Below are 23370 nucleotides of genomic sequence, written 5' to 3' on the forward strand. Positions count from 1 at the left end.
CTCCAGCGCCGGCGTCTGCGGGCCGGTGATCACCGGCTCATTACCTCCGTGTGGCGCCTCCCCCCTCGCGCTCGCAATCAAGCGCTAATTAAAGCCGCGCGGGCCCGGGGCCGGGGCCCGAGGCCAGGGCGGGGAGCCCGGCGGGGCGGGCCGGGTGGCCGGCGAGGGCGGCGGCGGCGGCGGCGGCGGCGGCCGGGGGCTCCCGGGCCGGCCCGGGAGAGTTCAGGCGGCGGGAGGGGCCGGGGCCCCGGGGCCTGGGGGCGGGGCCCGCGGGCGGGGTGGGGCGGTGGGCGGGTCCCAGCTCCGAGCGGGCTCCGGGCGGCCAGGGCGGCGGGGACGGGGTCCCAGGCCGCGTCCGGGGCCCCAGGGGCAGGGGTCGGGGGCGGGGGGTGGCCAGGGCCGCGGGTCCTTACCCGAGCGAGGCGGCCGTGCGGCAGAAGTGCAGGGGCGCCAGGCCCTCGGCGCTGAGCAGGTCGGGGTCGGCGCGGTGCTGCAGCAGCAGCCGGGCGCAGGCTGTGTGGCCCCCCAGGCAGGCCTCGTGCAGGGCGCCGCGGCCGCCGGGGCTGGCGTCGGGGTCCGCGCCGCGGTCGAGAAGGTGGCGCACGCAGGCCGTGTGGCCGCGGGCCGCGGCGATGCACAGCGGGGTGGTGAGCTCGCGCTTGTACTCCAGGGTCCAGAGGCCTGGGGTGGGGAGAGGTAAGCTGAGTTGGGGCTCTGGTGGGGGGCGGCGTCCATCAGGGCTGAAATAGGGTGAAACCATCTTTATAAGTTAAGGACCAGGTAGGGGTGTCCGGAGATACGCAAAGGTTAGGGACAGAGAAACCTGGTGTCCAGGTAGGCGCACACACGGGATGAGGGATGGAGAGAGGCCTAGGGGACAGAGCGGGGCAGAGAGAAATGAAGGGAATGAGAAGTGGAGGAAGAAGGGAGGAAGAGCGTGTGACAGCACACGGAGCAGAGACACACTGAGAAGACAGGGCTGGAGACACGGGAGGAGAAACACAAAGGAGAGACTGAAACTGAGCTAGAGAGATGCCGGGTGGTGTTACTGAGAAGCAAGAGGGTTTTGCCAAATATGGGGGTGACTGGGGACTCGGGTTAGGGTTAGGGTTAGGTTTGAGGAGTTAAAAGCTGAACAAGCAGAGTGGACGGTGGGAGAATTTAAGTCAGGAATTCACATTTTCCAGGCTCTAAATTAGGGGCAGCCTGAGGGAGGAAAGTGAGCTGTAGATTTTTCTGGAATCCTAGTCCTCTATCAGCCCCCAATTTACCCCTTTATCATTCAGAGGAGAAGACAACAGACAAAACAAAGGGACCCACATCACCAAGGTCACTCAAGAGAAGGACTCAGAAAGTTTCGTTGTCTTGGAAGTGGCTGAGTTTCAGAAGCGTGCTTTGATGCGGTGGTCCGCATTGAGCACAATTCTGGTTTGTTTCTTTGTGCTTTTTAGGGTTTTGTGTGCGCGCGTGTGTACGTGTGTGTATAGCGTTGTTCTTTCTTGAGGGATGAATGGAGCAAGTGCTATACATTTCACTTTTCTGAAAACTTTGGGCTTTTTTCAAAAGGCCCGTGGAAGGTTGTTAGCGGTCAGGAGCGCTCCTGGAAATGGGGGAAAGTTGTCCCTGGTGAATACACTTCAAGGGACAGGATTTCACATGGCAGGAGTGCCTTCTGATAATGATGGAAGAATCGATACCGTGGCTGTAATGAGCTGCGGAGGAGACCCTTTTCACAGGCCACCTCCTTCCCGGGACCCATGCTGAGCAGTTTTGAAAGACCACTCATAATTACCTACCTCCAAGCAGTGCACCGTTCTAGCCTGCCCCGCGTCCCCAAGGCCCAGCCGGGAGGTTGTACCCACTCGGTGTCGGGGGAGGGGGCCTGTTGTCCTGGTGGTGGATGGTGGTGGCCGGAGGCCCTGGGGACATGGGTCTGGGGTGATTTGGGCTGCCCTTTCCAGTGGAGACTGGGTCTGGTTTGAGGGTGGAGGATGGCTATGGTCCTTGATGAGAACAATGACCTACATTTTCGCAGGGCCCAGCTCCTGGTTCTTGATTCCACAGGAAGTTTACTTACTGCGGGACCAGGAAGGCGATATTCCATCTTCTAGGGCTTGCTAAGTTCCCAGCCCTACTCCAACCCCCATCAGTTCCCCCACCCAAGATTCCAAGTCTTGCCATGGACTGATGGGAAGGGGCCATGGGTGGGCATCTGGGACAGCCGTGGCTTAGGACTAGGCCCCTCTCCGGTCCCTGGAGGTAGCGATGAGCTTCCATCAGGCCTTCAAGAGAATCCTGTTCTGAGGCAGCTCTCTCAACCAGAAAATCTTCATCAGCAATCAGCTTCCTCTGTTTCCCATCCCCTGGCCCAGGTTCTGCCACCAGGAGGAACACAGAAGCAGGGTTCTCCCCACATGGGACATCCCTCCGAACATCAGCTCCTCCGTGTGCATGCTTCCCCAGGACTGCGGGCTCAATGGGGCCAGCATTTCATCGTGGGTGTGGTACTGAGGGGCCAGCCACTGCGAACCTGCTAAGTGGACCCCCTTCCCCCGGCTCCCTTCAGGAGGAGCTGGAATTGGCCACCAGAAAGTCCTCATGTGAGAGAGAGCCGAGGGGGCCCACTGCTCTCAGACACGGTTTTGTCATTTCTGCTGCTGGACTTGCTGCGAGAAGTCGGGTGGCTGGTCTGAAATCCAGCGCGGGATCCAGTAGTGCCCACCCTCTCTCCCAGCCTGCGCCTGAGCCAGCACTAGCTCTCGGGCGGTCCTTGGCTCGACAGCAGCCCACGTCCCTCCACTGCCCGGATGCTCTAACCTGCTGTTGTACAGATGTGCCGTAGAAACTGCTGGACTTAGGGGCAGAAAGATTAAGGGGTAGAAAGGAAGGAGACTTTGATTCAGACTGTAGTTTACCAGTAATATCTATTTGAAATTGCAACATTTGAGCCTGTGAGTGTGTCCAGGGCTGGGAGGCACGTGATTTAAAAAAAACATTCATTGAACAGGCAGTTGGCACTATTGATTGAATCATCACGCAGCCCTTTGGAGGAATACGTGTGCCCCACCTGGCTCAGGCGGAGAAAAGGAGACCCCAAAAAGCTCTGGGGTGCCTTTGGCTGGAAGGGGCTGCTGCCCATGCTGGATCCCTGTTAGCCTGCCCCCAGCCCCTGCTGCCTCGCCGGCTGCTCTGCGCGGCCTGGCTCCTTGGCAGCATTTGTATTCCCTTCTCCTGTGTGCGGTTTACACAGACGGTGTCAGTGCTTTGAAACCGCCCTTCCTCATTCGAGGCCACCTAGAGCTGACGAGTCAGGGGCCCGGGGCACTGGCCGATGGCCCCACTGCCCACAGGGTCTCAAATCCTCACAGTCTGGCAGAGCTGCTGTGGATTGCAACACATGAACCCTCTCGGTCAACATGTGGCCTCAGGGCACGCAGCAGGAAGGTGCCCAGTGCAGAGGGCCAGCCTAGGAAGCCAGGCAGCAGCCTGGTGGTCAGCCATCCCGTTCACCCTGGGTAGGGGTGAGGGGGCGTCTCTCCGCGTGGGGTACGCTTGCCTGCCCAGCACATAGCGACAGTGTTCAGGTGGCAAGAATGCAGATGTACACGACCTAAGGAGGACCTCTGGTTTCTTCCCCCTCCTCCGGCTCCCCAGGGTTCCAGGAGGAGTGTCTCCTGAGAGCTCTCCCTCTGTGATGCTGGCTGGGCCCCAGCTACCTGGCTGGAGCGTGGTATTCACGGATTCCTAGGGAAACTTGACCAGCACTGCCCGCCAGGGACCTGCCCCGGGTACAGTCGAAGGAGAGGCGTACTTTATCTCCTGCCTCCCTGGCTGCCCGACGCGGCCACTGGCAGATCAACACCTGAACCAAAGCTCCTTTTTAAAGACAGGCGGCACCTCCAGCATCGGATGCGCGCTCCTCCACAGCCGTTTGGCCTTTCCAATTTGATCTCTCGTATCCCATCACCTAAAACCTACATCTTAAAAATCTTGCAAACCAAATTTGGCTTGTTGATGAATTCTGCTCGACTGTGTTAAATGCAGCACTCGTATGAGCACTCTACACCCTGGAGTCATACTTTCAGAGGTGTGTTAATAACTCCTTAAAAATAAATAACCGAGCTTTAAAGGAGCAAAGGTACCTGACAGTCCAAACGTGCCTGCGGATTTCGCATGCCACTCCATCTCATCCTTCTTGATCTCAAACACCACGTTGGCGTCCTGGAAGAACTGGTCCATGAGGGGCTTGAGACGGCCCAGGTCTCCCGTGACCAAGGCTGCATGGTACTCAAGCACTGGGGGCCCGGTTCTTGCTTGAGGCTCTTTTTCCATCTTCTGAAAGATCTGAAGTTGCCCTCTAACTGGCTCTGGCCGGCTCTCCATTGCAATGATCTCAGGAAAGTTCTCCAGGAAGGGGAAAGATGGTCTTATGGCGTGTGAGCTATTTCTATTGTCATTACTCAATTGTCGTCCAGTTGGGGTTTGGTGGCGGTGTATTTATAACTCCTGTGGGCTCCGATGTGATAATGGTTACTTGATATGACCAGCGTCAGGTGACCACCGAGACACCAAAGTGCTCAGCCACCCTCTTGTGATTATATTGATGTAAACTCTAGAGACACACATCTGTGTCTCCAGAACAGCTCTCCACACGGCGAGGCAGACACCCTGGCATAGGCGGGGCTCCTCTTTCCTGCCCTGTAGGGTGTCTTCGTCTCTTCCACCCCCTCAGCTGCCGTGGCCAGTGGTGCGTGATGTGTTCTGGGGGCTGCACCAGCCCTGAGCATGTGCGAGGAAGGGCCAGCGGGATGCTGCAAGTGACCAGGCTCTGCACGAGTGTCCCTGGGGGAGGCTCCGTAGGACAGACCTGGGATTCCCAAAGGCATCCTCCGGGGTCCCAGGTGGCCTGTGAGTTCCTTCTAGTTGCTGAGAACGGATCCCCAAATGTGCACCTGTTGCCCAAGATGACAGATGCTGCAAAATTTTTTTTTTTTAATGGATGGTAATAGCTCTTTGAGTAACTTTCTAGTTCCTTGCTGCAGTGTAGTTCAGGGCTTTATTTTATTGTCTCAAAATTAATAAGGCCACCTTCTCTGATAACATAGATAAAACACGATTCTCATGTATTTTTTCCAATTCTTGTTTTTCTCCTGCTAGGAAGCTGGAACGGGCCACTGTGGTGGGGCTACCAGCTCCTGTGATGTCTGTGATGTCACAGGAGCCTGTGTCTGTGAGTTACAGTAAAAAACGTGACCAGAGGCTGGAGGGAGGAAGGAGGGTCAAGAGGGCACTCTCTGGACTGGCCCAGGGAAGCAGGGAAGCACATGCCTGGGAGGGTCATACACAGAGACCCGAGGGAGGTGTGAGTAACTGTAGTCCCCACCCCCTCGGTGCCAGCGGCAGACCAGGGACCCGTGGGATCCGTCACTGTGTGGTGTTGCAATCAAACAAACAGCGTAGAGACAGCAGGAAAAAAGACCTGAAGTCAAGGGCTCACGAGGCTGTACCTCCTCCGTCCCCTGGATGCCTGGAGCACCTTCTTTTCCCATGTCCTGCTCTCTCCATCGCCTCTGCTGGTCCTGCTGTCTGTCCAGCACCCCGTCCCTGGTGCTGGCCCTGCTGGTCACTCGTCTGTGCCCTGACCTGACCATGAGCTTCTGCTTCTTCACCTCCTTAGTACCTAGCACAGTGCTTCATCCACCACGGGTCCTCAATGCAAATGCTTGGAAGAACCCATGCATTGGGCTCTTGGAAACTTGCTCAGCTACACGCCAGTTCCTCAGTGGTTCTTCCTCTTATTCCTGGCCACGCTACGTCTTCCCTTAGGGAAGAGCAAGGTGGTAACCTGGACTCTTGCCTGGCCAAGGACAGGGACTTGGATGCTGGGGCGTGGGGTTCCCTGCACAGCTCACCTTTCCCCGCATGTAAAGATGCTTCACCAAGTTTCAGAAGACTTTGTCCATTGTATGCTCCACGAGGGCTCTCTCTCTCTCTTTTTTGGGGGCAGTTTCTTTATTTTAAAAATTTAAAAAATTTTTATTTTTTTATTGGAGTGTAGTCGATTTACAATGTTGTGTTACCTTCTGGGGTGCAGAAGTGGTTCAGTTATACATATCTATTCTTTTTCATTACAGGTTATTACAAGATATTGAATATAGTTCCCTGTGCTGTACAGTAGGACCTCGTTGTTAATCTATTTTATATGTAGTAGTTAGTATCTGCAAATCCAAGCTATTAATTTATCCTTCTCCTCCCTCTTCCCTCTGGTAACCAAAAGTTTGTTCTCTATGTCTGTGAGTCTGTTTCTGTTTTATAAATAAGTTCATTTGTGTCATTTTTTTTTTAAGATTCCACATGTAAGTGATAGCATATAGTATTTGTCTTTCTCTGTCTGACTCACTTCACTTAAGATGATGCTCTCCAGTTCCACCCATGTTGCTGCAAATGACATTATTTCATTCTTTTTGGTGGCTGAGTAGTATTCCATTGTATATACATACTACAACTTCTTTATCCAATCATTTGTTGATGGACATTTAGGTTGCTTCCATGTCTTAGCTATTGTAAATAGTGCTGTTATGAACACTGAGGTGCATGTATCTTTTCAAATGAGAGTTTCCTCCAGGTATATGCCCAGGGGTGGGATTGCTGGATCATAGGGTGAGTCTGTTTTTAGTTTTCTAAGGAACCTCCATACTGTTCTCCATAGTGGCTGCACCAAATTACATTCCCACCAGCAGTGTAGGAGGGTTCCTTTTTCTCCACACCATGAGGGCTCTTTGAAAACTCATCTCACCTGTTTTAAAGTGTACCTTTGCTGGGTGCTGTGGGAAACACAGAGGTAAAGAACATCCAGACCACGTTTGCGAGGAACATCCAGGCTTCACTGGACCCAAGAGGCATGTGTGTATGGAAAATGATGGACAGCAACGCTATGGAGAGCGTTTCCCTCGTCGAGTGCACGCTGGAGTAAAGCCATCTACTCTCCCCTCTTCCCCCCACTCCCCATATTCTGTAGTTGCTCTAGTGACTTCGCTAGCAATATTAATTCTCTGGGTATTTCATTTCTTTAAACATAGCCATTCTGCCCTGTTACTTTCTCAGACCGGTAGTATGTAGTTCGATGCTCCTCTGAAAGACATTTCATGTGCGGCCATAATCGGCTCCAGCCTGAGCCTGAACTTCGCGTTACACTGGAGCATTCTTTCCTACCTGATATGTGTTGTCATGAGTTATTTTTAAAAGGGGTGGGACCCTGGAGGTGAGTCCAGGGGCAAGAGCCACTCCACCATGTGTTCTGTGCTAAATATAGCCTTCCAAGCGTTATATTTGTCAACAGTTCTCTGAATATCCAAGCTTGACTCCAGTGGGTAGGGAGCAGTAGTCCAGAAACACACTTGGTTCTTTGTAAGAGCTTTAAAAATAGCTCATGGCAGACAGGACTGGCTTCACAAGTAGGACGTGTAGATGGGTTCCAAAGCACGGCAGAGCTGTTGCTGCTTTAAAGAAGAGGAATAGCTGTGTATATGACTCAGATTTTAAAAAGTCAAGCATAATGAGAGCAAAAGCAAAAAGCCCCACAAATGGCTGAGAGCCAACCTATTCATTCAATAATCATTTATGTATTACATAAATACCGTTATGGGTTGTTAGGTTTTGGGGATTCAGAGACAAAACATATAACACATTTGCCCTCAAGGAACACATAGAGTCCTGGCCACAGCAATTAGGCAAGAAAGAGAAATAAAAAGTCTTTCAGATTGGGAAGGAAGAAGTAAAACTGTCACTATTTGCAGATGACATGATACGATATATAGGAAACCTTGAAGATTCCATCAAAAAACCACTAGAACTGATAAATGAATTCAGTAAAGTTGCAGGATGTAAAATTAATATACAGAAACTGATTGTATCTCTATACACTAATAACAAACTATCAGAAGGAGAAATGAAGAAACAATCCTATTTACAATTGCATCAAAAAAAATAAAATAGCTAGGAACAAACTTACCTAAAGAGGTAAAAGACCTGTGCTTGGAAAATTATAAGACACTGAGGAAATAAATGAAAGGTTACACAAACAAATGGAAAGATATTTGGTGCTCATGTATGTGAAGAATCAGTATCATTAAAATAGTCACAGTGCCCAAAGCAACCTGCCGATTGAATGCAATCATATCAACACAGCAGTGGCAGTTTTCGCAGAACTAGAAAAAATAATCTTAAAATTTGTGTGGAGCCACAAAAGATCTCAAACAGCCAAAGCAATCTTGAGAAAGAAGAACAAAGCTGAACAAAACTTGAAACTATACTACAGAGCTTTAGTAATTAAAACAGTGTGGTACTGGCACAAAAACCAACATAGAGATCGACGGAACAGAACAGAGCCCAGAAATAGGCCCATGCACATATGGTCAATGAGTCCACAATAAGGGAGGCAAGAATACACAACGGGGGAGTGTCTCTTCGATAAATGGTACTGGGAAAACTGGACAGTACATGCAGAAGAATGAAACTGGGCCACCGTCTTACACATAGGGGTTTAGTCAATAATATTGTAAGTTTTAATGGTGACAGATGGTAACTAGTCTCATTTCAGTGAACATTTCATAATGTATAAAAATAGTGAAACTAATATAATATTTATGTTAACTGTAATTCAATAATTTAAAAAAGGGCCACATGGAAACAAGCAGTGACATAGGACCCTAACACACAGTAGTTCTTTCTTGTCCTTCCCACCGGCCGAACAGTGTCCTTTAGTGACGTGATTAACACTGTCTCCTGACCCAGCGCTCTTGGTTGGGCTTCTCGTTGCTTGCTGCACACCGGTCATGCCCATCCATACTTTGCCTGGATCAAGCCATTTTTTATCATCCTCGCCCTTATCAGTTTGGTTAAAAGGCAATGCATAGCCTTCAAGATGCAACTCAAGTCTTATCTTCTCTGTCTACTTTGGTCCATATGAAAGCTCAGTTTCTTCCAAGAGTGAATTTGTGTATCAAGTTGCTCAGTAATCATCAAAATCTTTGAGAAACTGTGATAAAACAGAAGAAGGACCAGAAGACCAGGGTTTTAGTTTTCAAATAGGAAAAATTCTTGATTCCTTAAGGTCTGAATTGACATCAGTCCTGGGCAAAATCCCTGAATGGATCATGAAGAAGATGGGTTGGGAGGATTTAGAAAAGGAAGAGGGGGCACTTGAAGCTCTGTGGGTCACTAGGAAGAAGTCAGCGTGGACTGAAAGGGTTTTCTTGTGATATGGTTATCTCATTAACATGCAAAGAGATGTAGGCAACGGTATGAATGATTCAGCCTGTAATAGAAAGTCGAAAACCTTTTAGAGAAAATAGAAAAAAATCTGGATCTCTTTTTAAGGAAAATCTTGCTTACAAACTCCAACTGGAGAAATAACACTCATGGTCCCCGTAAAGCAGTGGTTCAAGCCTTGGCTGTAGAATGGCATTACTGGGGAGCTTTGAAAAAATACTGATGCCTGGATCTCAACCTGAGAGATTCTGATGTGATGTGTTGGAGGGTGCAGCCTGAGCATCAGGACCGTTAGAAACTTCCCAGGTGCTTCTAATGTGCAGCCAAGGCTGAGGACCGTTGCTCAAAAGGGAAACCCAGGCTCTGTTTTCAGGCTGACCCTGTACAGTACGCTTACTGATGATCTGAGTGACCATACGAACTGCTGGGTATCACACTGGTGGCTGACGTGGAGCACGACATAATCAGGATTCCAGAAGATCCCAGCAGACCAGCGCCCCGGGCTGATTCAGGCAGTGCCCCAGGCCAACACTGACACCCCAGGCCCACAGGGTCCTGCCGTCCTTGTGGATCACGTGGCTGAGGCTGCCCCTCGCTGCTGGGGGCGCTCCTGCTTCCGGCACTAGAGGTTTCTCTTTCTTGTTTTTAAGCTTAGAGGTTAGTCTGTGTTGATGTTTATTCCTAAATCTAGGTGACTTAAGTACAGCAAATTAATTCACTTGATTTTCAAACACTCGAAGCAGGTCAGTATAGAATAACTTCGGTCAGTTAGATGTCGGCTTAAGTTCCCTTACTGGTTGGGACCCCTGACGTTGTGTAACCCAAGACCTCCCTGGAATCCCCGAACCCCCTATGCTTTGCCGCCTCGCGTTGCCCTCCCTCTGTGTCTGCTCGCCTGTGAGTGTTCTGTATGTTTTGGTTGCTTTGTTTGCTTTCAAGCTAGCCCGCTAACAACACCCTTAGCGGATTTGGTAACTATACTGAAGGCAGTGAAGAGTCTGTCATAGTTCATTCAGCCTTATTCCACCAGTCTCCATCTGGACTTCCTCTCTCTCCGGTGCAACCATGAACACCTCCGCCCCGCCCTGTCCCTTTCGTGTGGTTCCACGCGGTCACAGACCTTGCTAGTTTCAGCTTCTACTCCAGGGAGCTGGTCAAGGAAATTCTCCTGAACAAACACAGTGCCGTTCTTGAAAGAGAGGGGTTCTGATGAATGAAATTTTCTCCAAATCAGTATGTTTAATGCTTTTAGTTTTTCAAACGAACTTTCAAGTGGTATCTATTTCACGGAGGAACCTCCTTTGTGCAGGTGGACCATGGCAGAGTACTAAAGAAATTTAATTGCGGTGGCCTTTTACTGCAGAGTGTGGCGTGAACTTAGAAAGAGAAGACAAAAATGCAAGCCGGAGAGGACGCCTAACTTTTATCTGGATGATTGAGGGAACGGACTAAATGGCTCTAATGACTCTTCAGGTGGTCCCCTGGGTGTGAATATAGTTTTGTAAAGAATATTTTTGGGACTTACAGGCATAAAGTTTTGTCCATGGGAGACACAAAGACCAGTCCTCCATCCTAAGTCTTGTAGCGTATGCAGCTCACAAGAGGGAATTTCTGCTTTTGGATCAAATAAGACGAAAAATAATCCACCTTGGAATGATAATGAGATACGCGAACGGTCGTGTTCAAATGGTAATTATTACGTTCACGTGATGTTGGGACCTTTGCATCCTCTGTTAAACTGATGAATGATTTTCTCTTCCTCAGAAGCGTCTGAGGATGAGCTCTGCTGGTACCCTCTGGGATAACTCAGCTGAACCGGAAAAGGGGGGCAGGCGGGTTTATCACAGGGTCCGGCTGGCTTTCCAGGGCTGTGACTTTCCACGTGTTCAGGCCGTGCTCTTGGGAAAGGACAACCGTGTGGATTCTTTCCTAGGGCGGTTGGGCAAATGTCTGGCTTCCTCTGGGGTCAAGTGTCCAAATTAATGGACATAGTAGGGCAGGAATCCACTCCCCGCCCCTTGTGGACATCGTGAGATTCTGAGCACCTTCTCAGATATGCCAGTGGACACTGTTATCCTGGTCAACTTTCTGCTTCCTGCATGAACTGTTTCTATAAATGACCACGTGCTCAACCTGACTGGGCTCTAACCTGCCACCCCTGCCACCTGGCACAGCAGTTGCAGGTCCTGGAGTGGATTTACTTTCACATCTTTTTTCATCCTCACTCTCCCTATTTAATTTCTAACCGCCCCCCCCCTTCATCCCCACTCCCTGTAGCATTTCTAAATTAGAAAAAAGAAATTAAAAAATAAAAAAAACTGGCAGGTGTGTCAGGCTCTGTTTCTAAGCCCTCCAGGACAAGCCCACCCCTCCACTGGAGTTAGTCACGCAGACGTCAGCATTAAAAATGTTACCGTACCTTGACCTCCTCTCTGAATAACATGTTAGCACAGCTCACCTCATTTAACAGAACATTCAAACATTTTACTTCCGCAGATCAAGTGTATCTATTAATAATGACTTAAATTGTCTGCCCTGATTTCCCATTATTAAGAGACCCCACTCCATCGGGTGGAAGAACGCAATGCAGGGCAAAACGCCTCGCCGACTTACTTTCCTGACAGTGCTACCCAGCCCAGCGCGGATCCTGCAAAGCCACCGCCCCTTCTCATTACGAATGCCATCTTCTCCGAAGGTCAAGTGCAGCTTTCATCACTCGGCCAGGAGGGCTTTTCTGGAAGCTCAGAAGTGAAGGTGCCCTTGAGCGCTGCGGTCCGCGGTGGCTGAGTGTGACATGCAGCCGCCTGGTCCCCACCGGGCTCTTAGGGGATGGTGCTGGGAAGCACCTCAGTACAGCTTTCCCTGAGAAAGGTGATGGAGTTCCCTGACAGCTGTCGCGGGGGTTTAATTACACGATGCAAGTGCAGCTCCTGCCTCTTGAGACAAAGTGCATGTTCAGCCTGATTGTTTTTTATGAACATCACACAGGGAGCAAAATACTTCTCTCCTGAAGTTGGTTTGGCCTGATTGGTATCCGTATCATCCTTCACGTCCCTTCTAGAGACGAGAAATTTACCGATCCTGCAGCTGAGGACAGGGGTGCGCCTGGTGGAGCGGCTTGGTTGTTCTGCAAACCTGTCCAGGGCCAAGGGGGGCCCCGCGATGTCTGACGGGGGTAAAGTGCCCGTCCTTATTTTCCTGTTTGCAGAAAATGGGAGCTTCAAATTCCCAACAGAAAAATAGGAAAAAGGCATGATAAGGAACATGAATGCCTACCAAGCATAAATACAACATCCAATTTTCCTAATTTGAAACAGCAAGCTAAAGTAAGAGGCGTTTTTGTTGTTGCTGTTTTGTTTTGTTTTGTTTTTGCCTATTGGATTGTGTGAGGTTTTTTGTTTTTTGTTTTTTTTAAATTCAGTTTTGGAAGAGTTTAGTAAAACTGATCTCTCCCACGTATGCAGGTGGAAGGGTAAATTTCTACACCACTTGGAAATGCTCTATATTGAGCGCACACATACAGGGCATTTTTTTTAGGTACTAGAGGCTTACGGACATTCAGAGTAAAAATCCTTCCCTTTAAGGAGTGTTACGCTTAGCGGGAGGGAGGGGCGAGGCAGAGGTTACCTGGCAAGTGGAATGAGATCATTGCCTGACGGAGGTGCCGGTGTGACACGAGAATGCATCGAGTAAGGTCTCAGAGTGACGACAGGAAGGGCGGGTAGGACAGGCTTTCCCTGGCATCTGAGCCGGGCACAGATGGAATTGAAGGAAAGGATGGCTCCTGACCCCTGAGGGTGTCTGTTTCCTCCTCTTGGCCTGTGGTGGGGCAGCTGTGTCCTGTCATTCTGGGCTGAGCAAGAAATGGGCGTCACTGGCCTCAGGGCTGTGTTGGTGGGGCCAAGGGTGGAGTCTGGGAGGCGGGCACCTGGGGACCAGGCAGCAATCAGGCAGGCAGGGCGGGGTCTGGGGAGGAAAGGAGCCGCAGGCTGAGGGCCCAGAGCCGAGGTCAGCGGCGGGTTCTAGACCTTTGGTGGACATAGAGGTGTGTTGCCCAGACGCCGCTGTTAGGGAGGACTTGTCGCTCCGGCTGTCAGCTCCTTCTGGGTAGAGAGCCACCTCATTCCAGAGTACACTTCCCGACACAGCAGATCCAATGACTGATCAGGTTCTGGAACAGGTCCTCCCATTGTGACCCTATGTGGGAAAACTCTAACCCCTGTATCAGCTCCAAGGCTCCCCTTCGGGCCTGGCCCGGCATGGTGGGGCCACAGGGCAGCTGCCCCTCTGCCAATCGCCCTCCTCCCTGCCCCTCACAGGTGTGAGTCCCCAGCAAATATCCTGCCAGGCAAATTCCCTCATCACTGGACTGGGAACCCTGAGGCCACCTGGAAGGGCGGAAGGATGTGTTGTCAGAGCAGGTGAAGACAGGAGAGCAGACAGGTGCCCCGCCCAAGGTCAGGAAGGGCCAAATGGATTGAGGGCGATTTGGAATCGAGTTTCCCAAACACCTCAGGTGAAGAACCAGGGATTTTTTTTTTGGAGGGGGTCCCAATTCGTCACACGTGATTCTTTTTCAAAATACAATAATAATTCATTACAGGGAACAATAAAACAGAAATAAGCAGAATTACAAGTTCAGGAATCACACCCATGGGTGTTACATTGATTGTCAAATGGCTGTCCATGTTTCTAAATGCTGACTGTCCATTTTCATGGCCAACACTTTGCAGAGCAACACCTCCCTCCCTCTGAGCTCCGAGTAGCACCGTTCTCCATCAGAGTCCCTGGGGTACAGGGCGGGTGAGGGGATGTGGAGAGACGATGCAGTAAGTTAGCTCACAGCACATCTTCTAGGCTCTTGGACACCTGCTAAAAGTTGGAACTGTACTCTGTTGGACAGGGGTTGCCAAGCCTTTTTTGTGAAGCACCAGATAGTAGGTATTTTAGGGTTTGTAGGTCATAGGGTCTTTGCAGCCACTGCTCGGCTCTGCCATTGTAGCATGCAAGCAGCCTTGGACAGTATGTAAGTGAATGAGCATGGCTGTGCTTCAATAAAACTTTATTTATAAAAACAGGTAGCCGGCCCCTGGACCATAGTTTGCCGATGCTTCGATGTGGGCAGTAGGGAACGATTGTAGGTTTGCGGGAAGGAAACTTACGTGCACCTCTAAACATGACACTGCCGTTGCGTCTTTTCCTCCGCATACCTTTCCCACCCTTCACGCCCATGCAACCTGCTCTTTATCCACAACGCAGGCTTGACTCAGCAACGGTCAATAGAGCTTCCAGGCACCAGACACGTATTTGTCTCTTTTCTCCCATATCTGTCCTGCTTTGGGTTTGCTGAACTTCTTGAATCTGTACATTTATATCTGTCAACAAATTTGGGAAGAGTTTGGTAATTATTTCTTTAAGTATCTTTTCCACTCCATTCTCTTTCTCTTCTCTTTCTCGGCCTCCTGTTGACTGTCAGAACTTCTTTATGGTCCCACAGTCTCTGTCATTTCATTTTCAATCATTTCAATTTCTGTTCTTCAGACTGGGTACTTTCTATTGATCTGTTTTCATGTTCACTGACTGTTCTGCCATCTTTGACCTGCTGTTCAGCCTGCTATTGGCGTCAAGGGAGGTGGGGAAGGGTTTTGCTCTGGCCGGGCACACTGCGTTGGCACAGGGACCTTCGTGGTGGAGGAGGAGGGGGCGTGGGGGTGCAGCAGCTCCGTATCCCCTGGCCCCGGTCTCTCCACCTCCAGCCTTCCTACATATGTGAGAGTTCTTCCCCCCCAATTAGATGATCTCATTCCATTGCTGAGTGGCTCCTCACTGCCTTTCCAAAGAGGTGTAAACACTCACGTCTAGAATTTGTGGCCTCACACAATGCGGTCACAGCTAGCCTGCCTGGGTGTCCCTCCCTCTTCTCTGACTCACACACCCCTGTTCCAGCAGGTCCCGCCTTCCTGTGCGAGGCGGGCTGTGTGCCCCGCGTCGGCTCCCTGTGCTCCCTCTGTGTGGGTTCCTGTCCTTCCCGTCACAGCCTATGGAGACCATGCTCATCTTTCAAGGGCCAATCCCGGAGGTTTTTAGGGTCCTCTATACACTATTGGGTCTATTAACATTTATCACACACCTGCTGTGTGCCAGGGATGGTGGCTAGGACAAGCCCAGTTCCTGTTCAATATCCGACTGCTGAGTTTGGCATTGGGCGATGCTGGAAAGCAGGACCAGGCTATGGGTTGTGTGTTGCCATTTCCAGTCAGTCTCTGGGAAATGTTTATCCTGGGCAGAGCACACCGTTGCGGGAGCCAGTGTCATCCCGGAAAGGTAGAAAAGCCTCTTGCCTCTTATCCTCGTCTCTTTTTGTTCTTTCAAAGCTCTCCAGCGCGCTGGGGACTGATGCTAATAGAAGTGTGTCATCAGCATACATTATTTCTTTATTAGCCTGTTTCTCAGTTTTGATTCTGAAAATACCCTGATTTAGTCTAATTGCAATTTCACTGTGTTCCACAGGCAGTGACGGTTCATCCTGGGGCGAGCTGAGACTCGACCCTGTAGGATTTCTCTTTCTGCTCATATGCTTCGAAGCTGGACCATTAGCTCTAAGTTATATAGCTCATCTCACCACAGCGATTCAACCTACCTCTGGGAAAAAAGAGCCTAGGGTGTGTGTCTGGTAGAAAGCAAAGGATATCTTCATTCTAGGTGGTAGGACATATTTTTCTGTAGCTAAAGCCAGGGCTGCTGCTGGAGCCATTTTATTCCTAAATAATTTAACTATATTCAAAGATAATCTGATGTTATTGTAGGAAAGTGTATTTCTAATAAATTCCACTTGATCTGGGTGAATCAATTCAGGCAGCGCATAATTGAGTCTGTTAGCAAGGACTTTAGCAAGAATTTTGCAATCAGCGTTAATTAAGAAGATGGGACAATAATTTGTGCATAATTCCAGATCTTTTCCTGGCTTGTGAATCAAAGTAATAAGAGCAATGCTCCGGCTGGTGGTGGGATAGTGTCATTAGGTGCTGATTTATAAGTACTTAGAAAGGTTTAATTTCATTTTGCTTCGAGCAGGGTCTCCCTGCCCCCACACACACTGACCCGGGTGTGCAGCCGAGACGGCAGGGCCCTTTCCTCTCCATCCTTCCCTGTCGCCACTGACCTCCAGCTTCCCATTTCTGTTTTTATTCTGCAGCCGAGTACCCCACTCGTTCATCCATGTTTTTTCTTAATACTCTGATTTGAAGTGAAGGCCTCCATGCTATTGGTGTTGTGTGTGTGCGTGTGTTTGTGTGTATGTGTGTATGTGTGTATGTGATGTAAAGTCAAAGGTTTGTACACAGCTTCACTGGGGATGTTTTTTCATGGTTCTTCCTGCAACGCGCCTCTGGGTAGATATGCATCAAGAACCCTTGACTGCCAGTCAGGAAACATCCCTGGTTTGTCTGCTGCTCCTCACTGGCTGTTGGCCGGTAAGGGAACACATGTGGGCCTCGGTGTCTGCATCTGTAAAATGCAGCCATAGGGCAATCACAGGCATTACGGAGCACTGGAAAGAGCATTGGATTTCCACCTCCTCCGCCTGTGGTAACTGGGATGTGAAACTCAACCTCTCTGAGCCTCACTTTCCTCAGCTGGGAAAGTGGGAAAGACAACAGCCCCTGGGAAATGCACCCCCAGTGCTGACATCCTCACCGCACGTGGCTCCTCCATCTCTCTCCTCATTCCAGTGCCACCGTGCTCTGGTCCGCGGACTTAACTCTCCAAAAAAAAGCTGGCCCCGGGCCAGGCTGTTGCTGTTTGGCGATTCAAGCCCATAAACGAGTCTCCCACCAGCGTCCCAGGCGAGACCTTCCCTGCTCGACTAGCCTGGAGCCGGCCATTCCTTTGAAGGTGAGGCCGGGTCTGCACAGGCGTCTGAGGACGCACCACACCGCGTAAGGCAGCGGGGTTTTGTTAATTTCCACAGACACAAGTCATTGGTCTTTGAACCCTGGTTCAAGCAAGAAACACCCTGAGAGAGGACTCCATGTTTTTAAATGAGGAAACTAAGGTTCAGAGCGATGGACTGACAGTTTCAAGACCACACAGGCAGCTGGGATGTGGGTAGGTGGCTAAGGGAAGGCAGAGACCCAGGTCACGGCACCGCTGGCCCCTTGCTGCTTTCATCACACCACGTCTCAGGTGCGCCCGCCCGCAACGCCCACATGCTTGTCTCTGGTTCAGATGTGGGTCCTCTAAGGCGGGAGCTGGGCTCGTTCAGCTGACATTCACCCGCTCGGTTTTCCGTGGGCTCCGCGGCCCTCCATGCGCAGGGAGGGGAGGTAGATGTACCCCGACGGCAGCGCACGCTAGGCGCCAGCTCGCAGGCGCTCCGGCGGAGCAAACAGCCGACTTCCGCCAGCGCACTCCATTTGGTCCGTGTCCACCACACGCCACCCACCTTCGGTCCCCACCTATACGTGCTGCTGGGTGAGATCTCTTAATAAAAACCCAATTAGGATTTCTTTAACTTGCCTCCAGATGCTTAAATACCATCACCCCAAACACAACATCATGCCCCTAGTTCTCTATTTCAATCAAGAATTCAAGTAGCATCTTGACTTGTATATATCAGCAGCGAAATCATGGAATGCTGACATCCTTAATAATAGCAATTAGTAATCAGTTGTTTCTTAAGTAGTTTGATTACGCCAGTTACCAAATTGTATGGTTGATGCGTTTGGGGGGCAAGCGGGGTCTCTCCACCCCTCCCCCGCCCACCTTTCTGTGTCCCTGTGATCTTGCTGGTTAGTGAGCCCATAGGCTTTGCAAAGAGGAAAGGTCGTTGCTAATATTAAACTGAGAGACTTGGCTTTAGCAGAAAGCGGAATCAGATACTTCTTCGCAGAAAGACTAATGCCACTTGTATCAGTGGAAACGCCCTCTGTGTCCACCCAGCTGAACGTGCCCAAAAGAGGCTGGCCCATCCATGCAGGCACCACACTCAGAGTTTGTGCCCTTCTCAGGGCTAAGACCCTGGACCAGGCTCTGGATACCAAGTGATAGCAAAGGTATTGAACTTGAGTGGTCATTTGTTTCAGTAACTGATGGAGACTGATGGCATTGTGCTCTTGTGGAGGGAGGAGGTGGGTCTGTGGGCCGGGGGCGGGCAGGGGCACCTTTCTAGCAGAAGCCACCCTCCATGCGGGGTCTGGGAGGAGGGAGTGGCCTGGGTGAGCCAAGGAGGCAGAGGAGGGACTCATAAACCCCCAGATTTGGGTGTTGCCTTGGCGAGGAGGTCCTTGTTGGGATGGGGTGGGTGGGATGGGATAGATGTGGGAGCAGATTGCGGATGAGCTGGGGCTCAGCCCTGTTCTCCTCACACACGTATACACACACACACACAGACTGCTGTGCCCCCCAGCATGGTCTCCCCTGTTCCTCACAGTGGGGCAGTCTGAGTCTGACCGGGGTGCTGAGTGCTGGTTAGAGACCTCCATGTACTTCCCAGCGTCTCACAGGGCATCCCAAGTGCATCCTGGCAGGCGAGCGGGTAGCTTCCCAGGGCACGGGTGAGTTGTGTCTTTAGGGGAGTCTGACTGATGACCCCTCTCCTGCCTCCTGGCCATGCGGGGACGGCACCTCCTGCGCTCTGCCCCTCATCTGCTGGGGCTGAAGTTTTCAGTTCCTCTGACCTCGAGGGGGCCCGGGTACACCTGTGGGGTTCTCTAAACAAGTCATCCCCACCACCTCCTCGGCTGGGACCTCTTTTCCCTGAGCTTTTGTTGTGATGCTGACGTGGATGCATAGAAATAAATAATTATTGTTTTTTCTGTTCTATTTGGTGAGAGTGACAAGCTCACAGATGAGCACGGGGACTTCACTGCGAGAAGCCAGGCCCTCATAGATGCACGCTGACAAACAGAGAGAACTGTCACCTTTCTTTTTCTTATTTTTGCAAATTGTCATCTTCTGAACAATGCCCAGGGTTCTGTCAGTCAGGGTTGTCCCTGGGATGGACAAGTTTTCCCTCCCTTTCCCCAAAATGCCTTCTCAGCACGCCCTTCGGTGCCGGCCCCTCCTGGCCTGGGCGGGCATCCCCAGCTCCGCCCGCTCGCTGGGCCCTGCCCCATCCTCACGCTCCTCCTCCTGACGACTGAAACTCTTTCCCGTACCCATTCCCAAGACGGGCCACATTTCAAGGTATTGCTGTTAGTTCTGCCCACTCTGCAAAGATTCTAAACACTCAGGATCATGGCCTTGGAGAAGCCTGGAGGGTGGAGGGAGGTCAACAATGACCCAAGCCAGCGTTTTCCAAAGAGTGACCTCAAATCACCAGTCCCCCAGGCAGTGAGGCCACAGCCAGTCTGCCTCGTGCCCTTGGGAAGGTCAGCTGGGGCCGCTTCCCAAGTGCACTTCTCCCGTGGGGCTTTGCTCAGGGACCTCTGCTTGGGATGCGGCAGGAATCTCATGCACTAGTTAATAAGGAAAGGCACTGGCCCAGAGAGGGAAAGGGACTTCTCTGAGGTCACACAGCTTGCTGGTGGCAGAGCCCAGGCTTTCCCCCGGAGCGTCCCACTCCAAGACTGGAGCTTCTCGAGGCACCCGAAAGCCCGCCTGTGGCGGCATGGGCTGGGCCCCGAGTGCCTGGGAGGCAGACACACGCATTGTTCCTGTTTCTCTTCTCCACTCACCGTGCTGCCAGGCACACAGCAAAATCACAAACATCGTCACCGCCGCGGGTCCCTCGGATTCCCATCTTGATTGGTGGCACGGCCCTCTGCTCACCAGCACGCCCTGCCCAGCGAGCGCCCAAGCGTTTCTCACCGCTGTCACTTGCCTTCATGACTGCCCCACGCTCTTGGCTTTGACCCTGTCATCTCTCACCCGGGCGACTGCCTTCAGTCACCACCCACCTAGATCGCATTTCCTAAGCTTTCTTGTTTCCTTCAAATCCTACCCCCATATTTTACCCAGAGCAGCAGACCCCAAACGCCGGGGTGAGCGTGTTGCTCCTCCACCCTGGGCTCCAGCCCCGCCAGCTTCTTCTGCAGAAGAATCACTGGTAACAAAATGTGCCCTTAGTCTTCAGTTACAATCATCCTGAAATGAGAACAGCCCAGAACAAGCCCAAGTCCTTACAACTTGTCACCAGCATTGAACTTGCCCTTCTGAACTGGGCCGTCCAGTGTGGAGAAGGAGACACGAATGTGGTTTAGAACACAGTGGGCCCGTCGTGGGAGGGAACGGGGCTCTCAATGCAGACTTCATTGGCTTCAAGTGTTTTGGAAAGTGATGGGGACAGTAAAGACAGCGCAGGGCAATTCATAATGTGAAAAGACATGCTATTTTAAACTAAGGGTTCCAAATCCACACATCCCCAACCTGCTGGGATATGTTGGTAAAGGGAGATGTGGCAAGATGGCACTTGCTCTAGTCAGAATCCCAGCAGAGCAGACGGCGCAAGTCCAGGGGGTAACAGAGGCAGGCAGGGCTCAGGGACGCCAACTAGGGTGGCTGTAGCCACAGGGGGAGCCCCCATCCCTGTGTCTGAAGGGGTAAGCTGGGAGGTAGGAGCTGCCAGCCAGGAGCTGAGCCTTCAGCCCAATGACGAATCCAAATCATAGCAGTGACCAGGCAGGGACGGGTCCCCAGAGCAAATATCCTGCCCTCCCTGCTCCTTCTGGCACCTTCTGTTAGCTTCACCCAACAGGGGCCAGAGACAACCAGCCAGGTTGATGCAGTTCATAAGGTCACCTCATGAGTGGGCAGCAGGCAGAGGGCAGGGTGGGTCTGGAGGGCAAATGCAAAACTCAATACTCCTGGCCGAAGCACAGTTTATGATCTCAGAGTCCCCCCGTGCCCCCAGGGCAGGCTCCTGGATTGGTGCGTGTACCATGCTCTGTCTTGGGGGAGGTCCTGTGCCCGTCCAGGCACAGCTGGGGTCAGAACAAAGGCATGTTGCTCTCTGGGCTTGTGGCTCCTGGGCCCTCACCCTGATCGGGTCCCAGATATTGGGAAAACCATGGAAAAGAAGGAGCAGCAGCTGGTTTCTCCCTAAAGCCTCCTGCAGTTTGCTCACACCCCCAGCGAAAGGCAGCATGGGGCATGCTCCCACACCACGAGGGAGCGGAGGGATGGTCGCCCCCTTGGAAGTTCCAGTCTCTGATCTTTGTCTCCATCACACTGAAGCTCCACTCGGCAGCACAGAGGTCCCCGACACGTTCCCTTCTGGTGCCCTTCATGCAGGTGTGAGCACACATTTGAGCACGTGTGTGTGCATGTGCATGTGTGAGTGTGCAAGTGTACCCAAGTGTGTGCACACACACATGTGTGTTGGGGAAGAGTCTGTTTAGTGCAGGGAGAGGAGCCCAGAACATTCCTTAGGAGTCAACACACAACGTGGAGGGCACATCTGGCCAGCGGGGAAACAGCACAACACAATTAGAAGTTAATCTCAGGTCAGGGAAAATATTTTCAGCAAATACAGCAAAGGGATAATATCTATGTCCTGTGAAGGAGACCTATAAGATGACAAAAAAGATGTAAAGAAATGAGGAGACACGTGAAGAGGTTTACAAAGAAAACCCAAACCCCACAGACGAGAGTCGGTCCTGAGCAGCAGGGAAAGGACGGATGGCCAGGGCGAGCTTGCTAAATCGGAGACGTCAGTGTGAACATTCATCACCGGTGATATTCAGGGTGTGACGGGGCACATACACTCACTACCAGAGGGAAGAGAAACCCTTTCAGAAAACAATTTGGAAAATTTCCTATCCAAGTCCCAGGAATGCTGTTCCTAGAAATTTATCCTTAAGGATAGAACCCTTTCTTATTAAGGAATAAGAAAAAAAGCATATGAATGCTAATAAAGACACTAATTACAGCGTTATTGACTACTAAAAATGTAAACACACAGTCCCCTCTTGCAGGCATTTGGTTTAAGTATTTGGTGATTAATCACCTCAATCGGTGATTGCTACGCAGCAGCCTGGAAAATACTTTAGCTATATTAACTCAACAGAGCAGGACGCGAAATCACGTCTTCCGCTCGGCTGTAAGTGGAGGAAATCTACACATGCAAATAGGCGGGGGAAAGAAGTGGAGAAATGAAAACAGGCACCGTGTCGGGGGGTGGTCACGTGGCTTACTCTCTCTCCTTTAAAATGTTCTGTATTGTGCCTTAATTGTTGCCTGTGTAACACAGATACGTACATACACCTATACTGTGTACATACACACACACTGAGTGTATACACACACACACACACTGTGTAACAGTGCGCACAGCGTATATGCACAGTACGCGCAGCCGGTGTACGTGCATAAACAGGAATCGGAGAGCCGGGCACGCACCGCTGCCTGTCTGCCCACTGGCCCTCCCCGAGCGCCCTCCCCGAGCGCCGGGCAGCGGCCTCAGGGTCAGGCGCCCAGGACGCGCGCGGTTACCTAGGAGCACTGCGGGGGGCAGCCGAGCCGCGGGGTCCTTCATCCAGTCGTCGTTGGCCAGCTCGATCACAGCGTCCACGTGCCGAACCTCGGAGCGGATCAAGTCGCTCACCCGCTCCTCGTCCTCGGCGTCCAGGGCCGACTTTAATCTCCTCACCAAATCCGAGCTGACCGGGTAATCGGGAAGGCGGTCAGAGATGGACATTGCGATGTCGTTTGTGTGGCGACCAACCTGCTCTTTTTCTCAACTGAGTCCAAAGTCAGCAGCTGTGCCGAGAGGGCTGTGGGCGAGGCTATAAATAGAACAGACGCGGCTCCAGTTTCAGCCCTGGGGACCGGCGCCGGCCGACAGCCCTCCCCAGCCCCTCCGCACCCGGAGATGGGGACGGACCTCTCTGAGACCTCGGTGAAGCACTGGTCTAGAGACGGGCAGGAGCCCTGTTTGTGAGAGGCAGAAGGCGTGGGGGACGAAGCTGTTAAAAAAAGAGCTCTCGTGGGTACTGCTGATCCGTGTCTTCTTTTATCAAAGCAAGACTCTGTCCGGAACCTGTAAAATCCCCTCCCTGAGCCTGGGCTTGGAACCTCTGTTCTATTGAAGGCACTTTTCTTTAATGGAAGCGTAGTTGATTCACAGTGTTGTGTTCATTTCTGTACACATTTGTGTACAGC

General features: G+C 51.5%; 1 protein-coding gene across 2 annotated transcripts in view; it reads right to left on the reverse strand.

Annotated features, from left to right (window-relative positions):
* ASB18 (ankyrin repeat and SOCS box containing 18) overlaps positions 1-22967 on the reverse strand; it is a 56366-nt gene extending 33399 nt beyond the window's left edge. Inside the window, exons 1-3 of one of the 2 annotated variants that reach the window (XM_074364539.1) lie at positions 22702-22967; positions 4143-4277; positions 414-681 (exon numbers count right to left, since the gene is read on the reverse strand). In XM_074364539.1, the coding sequence (XP_074220640.1) occupies positions 414-681; positions 4143-4277; positions 22702-22906 (608 nt within the window). In that variant the 5' untranslated portion in view covers positions 22907-22967. The remainder of the gene's footprint in view (positions 1-413; positions 682-4142; positions 4278-22701) is intronic. The other variant, XM_074364538.1, reaches the window with a different exon arrangement.
* Positions 22968-23370: the final 403 nt, after the last annotated feature.

This window comes from Camelus bactrianus, chromosome 5 (genome assembly GCF_048773025.1).
Source record: "Camelus bactrianus isolate YW-2024 breed Bactrian camel chromosome 5, ASM4877302v1, whole genome shotgun sequence".
NCBI classification, from domain to species: domain Eukaryota; kingdom Metazoa; phylum Chordata; class Mammalia; order Artiodactyla; family Camelidae; genus Camelus; species Camelus bactrianus.